The 6,000-nt window shown below is 29.8% G+C and overlaps 1 protein-coding gene across 1 annotated transcript in view; it reads right to left on the bottom strand.

The window, feature by feature from the left end:
- LOC117116239 (rho guanine nucleotide exchange factor 17-like) overlaps positions 1 to 6,000 on the bottom strand; it is a 48,140-nt gene that overhangs the window by 29,223 nt on the left and 12,917 nt on the right. The window contains exons 3-4 of the mRNA XM_033260225.1: positions 1,850 to 1,963; positions 1,291 to 1,383 (exon numbers count right to left, since the gene is read on the bottom strand). Coding sequence (XP_033116116.1) covers positions 1,291 to 1,383; positions 1,850 to 1,963 — 207 coding nt within the window. The remainder of the gene's footprint in view (positions 1 to 1,290; positions 1,384 to 1,849; positions 1,964 to 6,000) is intronic.

Below are 6,000 nucleotides of genomic sequence, written 5' to 3'. Positions count from 1 at the left end.
GTGCATGACCACACAGCTAACGATTTTATTAAAAGTAAAAAACAATCTTTCATTTCTATGGGTTTGGCCCACCTTTATAACAAATATATTCTTTGATTATATACCACCACTTATCCCCCTATTTTTAAATATTCAAAAATCTATATCTTATTAGCCGTTCTGATTACTTATTTAAACACCCCTTCTGTTTTTCCCTCAGGAGCCTGGCTTAAATGAAAAGCTAATAATCATACATAATACAAAGTATGCAATTTAGCTATTGATTTTTTCTCACTAATTTCTTTTAACCACCATACACATGGTATATATCATTAACTTTTAAAAAAATCCAACTAAATATAAAATACCAAATACTGCCGATAGAATATCTCCAGGTTGAATTATATTATTACACTAATACACTTGTTGTATTCATATATTCCACACAGGGAATGTGGTATATTGATATTGATTGTAATTCACATAATTTATGGCTAAGGACAAATTTCAAATTAAAAAAAAACAAAAACACTTTGTTTGCCTGAGGACAGAAGGAGTAGGCCTCAGATTTATGATTCATAAGCAGCCATCAACAAAGGCTCTTATAATTATTGTATGGAAATCATAAAACTATAATTAAGCATATTGTGATATATGCATATATACCCATGCACAATCAAATGATAGAAATGATACTTGAATAAAGAATATATGTGTACAAGTGGAATTGCATAAGGTTATTTGAATTATAACATAATTTATTGGATAGGATTGTATTTGGTTAGTGTTAAAACCAAGGATAACTCATGAAAGTCGTCCTAAGACGTATTTCCACGGGAGGTCCTCCAAATCCAAACGTTGGGAAATCACAATCCAATATCGTAATCAATTCCAATTCCAATCCCTCTCTTCAATGTATTTATGTGTTTTATATTACCTGTATTTTTATGTTTTTTTATAATGTAATGCAGTCAAAAAAACACTTCGTTTGCCTGAGGATAGAAGGAGTAGGCCTCAGAATTATGATTCATAAGCAGCAACAGAAAATAATTTTCATGAGACTTATATTTTAAACTAATGACGAATAAAGTGATCTATATCTATATGTCTAAATTCAGCCATTCGCTGCTGATTGCAAATAAATAAATAAAAGAATAAATAAACAATCAAAATGCTTCTTCTTGCAACCAAATAACAACAATTAAGATTTGTAGCTTATGCCAAATGGTGTACCAAAAGAATAATACAGTAGCAATAATTATTATCAAATGCGCCAAGCCAACATTCAAGACTTATTCAGATGCTACTAACCTTAATGAGGAGTTCATAGCGTGGTATCCTTTGCACAGGTTTAATGATCAGGTCATCGATACTTAACTTATCCTTGTTTTCCCTTACACGGTCCTATAAAAAAAGAAAAAAAAAAAAAGAAGAGAATGTAGAAGAATTAATTGATAATTAACACATTAGCTGCCAAGCTTTCTTTAAAAATTGTCGGTCATATGCTCATGAATAGAGGGCGCCATTATATATTAATAAATATTCTTCTTACAAAATGTAACGAAACACGAACAAACATATGGTACTTATTTTTAAATTACTGGTCAAGGTGGCTCTGCGAAATTGTGTTTTGGCAACCAACTACCAGCAAGTTTACATACGTTAACGAAAGTGCTATGTTTAGACAGACAGGTTTGACATGAACATATTGCCACCCTGAGTGAAAACTGTCCGACGCAAGTACACATCAGACAGCAAACACGTTAATTTGTAGATGAGCTAATCCTTCAAATATCCGAGGGAATAAGATAGTTACTTTTATATTCTTTATGAACTGTAAACTAAGTAATACAATGTTGTTAATACTTACGTCGAGGAACTTGTTGAATGCTGGTTTGGCCGACGCCTTTGATATAAGTTCTTTTGCACGACTAAAATTGTTTATAAATGCAGTATACGTATCTAACAGACTTTGTTTGGTAAACTGCAAAAAAAGCAGACAAGTACTTCAGTATGAGCACCTCTTTTGCTACCCCTGATTCTTTAACAGTTTGTGATGATTTAGCAACTAGCATTTAAGCAGAGATTTAAAAAAAAATTATTATGGACAGAGCGAAAGCATGCTGTCAAATATGCCCTGAATTACAATTATTCGTTGTTGATATCTCCTCTGTATATGAACATAGACACATGTATTCACATGAAATGATTGACTGAATAATGAATGAATAATTGTTTGCATAATGTGCTTTTGTATGACTGAAATATCATTTGGAATATTATCTATTGCAATTATTTCTAATGTTTGAGCATACTCATTTGGGTGAGGAAATATGTCAACATAGAGAAATAAAATATTTTCTTTCTCTAATATTATATGGTCACAATGAAATAAAATACTATTATAACATACAGGGAAATAAAGAAATCAGTAAAGAATTTTTGGCTTTTTTGCAACTGAATTTAGTGCCAAAGATATGAATTAAGTATTAAATAAATATGATTACAAAAATATTGGAAGTACTACATTTGATAACACATTTTTAATTAATAATAAGAACCAGTAAATCTTTTTTATTTTTCTTAATTTCCAATTTCAATCTCAAAATGTTGTTTCCTTATTTGAAATTTTTAATTCAGGTATAACACACACTATGAAAGGCTGCAATTGTATTACAGTTGAAAACAAGCATTTACAGAAATTACTAAAATATGGGTCTATACTTGTAAAAAAAATAATACTCAAACACACAGAAATGCACCAACCAAAATACAAATAGAATTAAATATTATTAGTTTTTTCAAAAACATTTTCTCTTAAATTTACTGCAGTATATTACTGTACTCTATTTTAAAGGTACATAATCGCAACTACTTCACATGGTAGAGGCAAGACCAAAAGAATTTTACAGTATATATAGTAAAAGCAATTTCAGCATTAGTTTTTTTTATTTTTTGAAAAAGAAGTGTAGGCCTATTGCATTCAAGACGGAATTGAAGAATGAAATTATTTGTGGAGGGAAGTAAACACAGCTTGCACCTGTAGCTGCTCTATTTTCACAGCCTCCATAATTTAAGGATGTCGAGGTTACATCAACTGGATTAAAACAATTCTTCCCATGTTCAAGGATGACAAAACACCTTAAAGCCAGACTTTGAATTTAAGGCCCTGTCCACACTTATCAAATTATGATTGACAAAAACATGACACATGCCTAAATATGGTCCAGATGACATCACACCATGACCATATATAGGCACATCATTATTATATATGAGCATGTATAACAGTTTTTTGTCGAAGAAAATTTGAGACAGCTTATAGAATTTGAAGTTACATAAAATGGAATAAAATAAAATAAAATAGATCAAGGATGACCTATGTTAGACTCTAAAGCCAAGCTATCAAATTTTATTTGAACAAAACATTTGACATGTCTAAATATGGTCATGATGACATCACACCATGACCATATATAGGCACATCATGACTATATATGGGCATGTAGTTTCTTGGCAAAGAAAATTTGATTGTCTGGACAGAGGTTAAGATTAAGGATGTTGAGGTTACATAAACTGGATTTTAAAAAAATCTTCACAGAAAAATGACCTTAATGCCAGACTATAAAATTATATTTGACAAAAATATGCAAGATGCCTAAATATGGTAATGACATGACATCTTGACCATAGGTATATCATATATGGGCATACAACGGTTTTTTTTTTTGTTTTTTTTTGTCAATGTGAACAGAGAGCTTAAGGATGTCGAAGTTAATGTACATAAACTGGATTAAAAAAATTCTTCCCATAATCAAGAATGATCTTAATGCCAAACTCTAAAGCTAGCCTATCAAAAAGCTGGATTCAAAAAATTCTTCCCCAAGTCATCCTTGATCATGAAAAGAAAACTAAATATGGTCATGATGACATCACATCCTGACCATGTATGGTACGTCATGACTATATATGGGCATACAACAATTTGTCAGTGTGGACAGAGCCTTAAAGGATGTCGAGGTTACATAAACTGATTTATACAAATTCTTCCCTTGATCAAGAATGACAAAACACCTTAATGCCAGACTCTAAGCACCTTTAACTAGGATCTTGCAGCTCATAAATTAGCATTTGCCTTTATGGCATGGAATGGCATCTAATAAACACATCCACCGTTTCATTCCACAACACAAGCTGAAATACCTTGTTTTAGTCGAGTCCTTGGACTGTACTATTATTTAATATCTTTGTAAAGTAATATTTTCATGCAATTAATATAATTTTTTCACATGTAATATGCTTCTATAATCACATTTTCTAGCATCATTATTGTTCATTTAATCTTAAGTTATATAATTTCTTGTCATAATCATGTATGAAAATATATTATATCTTTCTAGGTTTATCGAGACAGACGGCACTTTATAAGTGCTAAGTTCTAACTTTCGTTGAATAATTCTTGTTGTATTTTTTTTTCATTTACTTCTATATTTATTTTCATCCAATCAAGGTTCATGATATACATTATTTCTTTGTAAACTGTTTGTTAATAATAGTTAATTTCAAATTTTCATTTTTGTGAACCTAAAACATAGGGGTTGTAACTACCTTTCTATGTTTTAATCACTGTTTGCGATCCTTCTAAAGTGAATAATGATGCTGTATATACAGTTTATGATGTCATCATTCAATGACGTCACACGCCCTCTGTTGTTTGTTATACATTCCTCAATTTTGTTAAACGAAGAAGGGATTATAATTACCTCTTAAACGTTTCTGTCACTCTTAGCAATCTTTCTCAAATGAATGACGTAGTTGCATAAAGTTTATGACGTCATGCCCCATCTCTTCATTATTTTAATTAGGTGATATTTAATTTTTTTATATTTACATTAAAAAATATAAAATAAAAAAAATAATTGAAATACATTTGTAAAGCATACTGGCTCTTCAGGTAAACACCAGCAGTGATTTTATTGAGGGATCCCGTCTAGAATGACGAAAAAGACGGATACTACAACAGTAACAGTTTTAATATTATATTATAGTACCATTTTGTTGTATTTTAAATCAGACCCGAGATAATTATATATTTTTTAATGAATTCTCATTAAAGTCATGTAAAATGTTATAAAAATATTATAAAAAGTACCTCAGAAAAGTCAACTATTTTGAACTCATATTCTTTTTATCAAAATAATTAACATTTAGTATTTGTTGCAATTTTCTTTTTATAGTTACTGTATTTTGACCAAATTTAGTTTACAATGAAAACATAATAAACAAATGTAGTCTTCTTATGGAACCAGATAAGAAGTTATCTTAAAAGTTCCATCCAGACTATCAAAATTTCTTTAAGCATAGGTATGTCACATGTTTTTGTCAAATAAAATTTTATAGTCTTGGACAGGCCTTTAGAAAAAGAAGATGCTATTTCAAAATAATATGCTAATGATAAGTAAGATATGATATTCAAGATAAATGACAGTTTGGCAATGGTCATGATGCGATCACCACCATGACATTATTTAGGCCTGTTGATAGTCAGGAGAGGGCATTAACTTAGAATATAAGTGCATTGTGAGTGGATTTCCCGCATGATTAAAAATTGTAACGTACTAGGTTTGGTCTACAGGAGTTTGTGCAGGTCATTCTATAGAAAAAGCCTCTTTATGGAGAAAGTGTACCTTTTCGGCAAGGTTTGCCGTAGGTTGAAACTAACTCCGGCTATATAAAATTGATTAGAAGATTGAAAATGTTATTCTTGTTAATGAATATATAAGGATTACTACTATGTCCATTTTTATTGATTTAATTTACGTTAATTTACTTTCATAGTTTATGATTAATTCAAATTGTTTAGATATTTATTTGAAAAATATATTATATGAAATAATATAATCGTTTATATAATAGTTTATAAGTAATTTATAATAATATTTGATATTTTAAAAATAAAAGCAAAAAAATTTAAATATGTTAAATACAGACACAATGTATACACATGCCTAGTTCTAGAGT

The sequence above is a fragment of the Anneissia japonica genome, unplaced genomic scaffold, assembly GCF_011630105.1.
Source record: "Anneissia japonica isolate Jap-2015-1 unplaced genomic scaffold, ASM1163010v1 scaffold288028_len459517_cov177, whole genome shotgun sequence".
Taxonomy (NCBI): Eukaryota; Metazoa; Echinodermata; class Crinoidea; order Comatulida; family Comatulidae; genus Anneissia; species Anneissia japonica.
The sequence above is the reverse complement of the archived record's forward strand: the minus strand, read 5'-3'. Positions and strand labels throughout refer to the sequence as shown.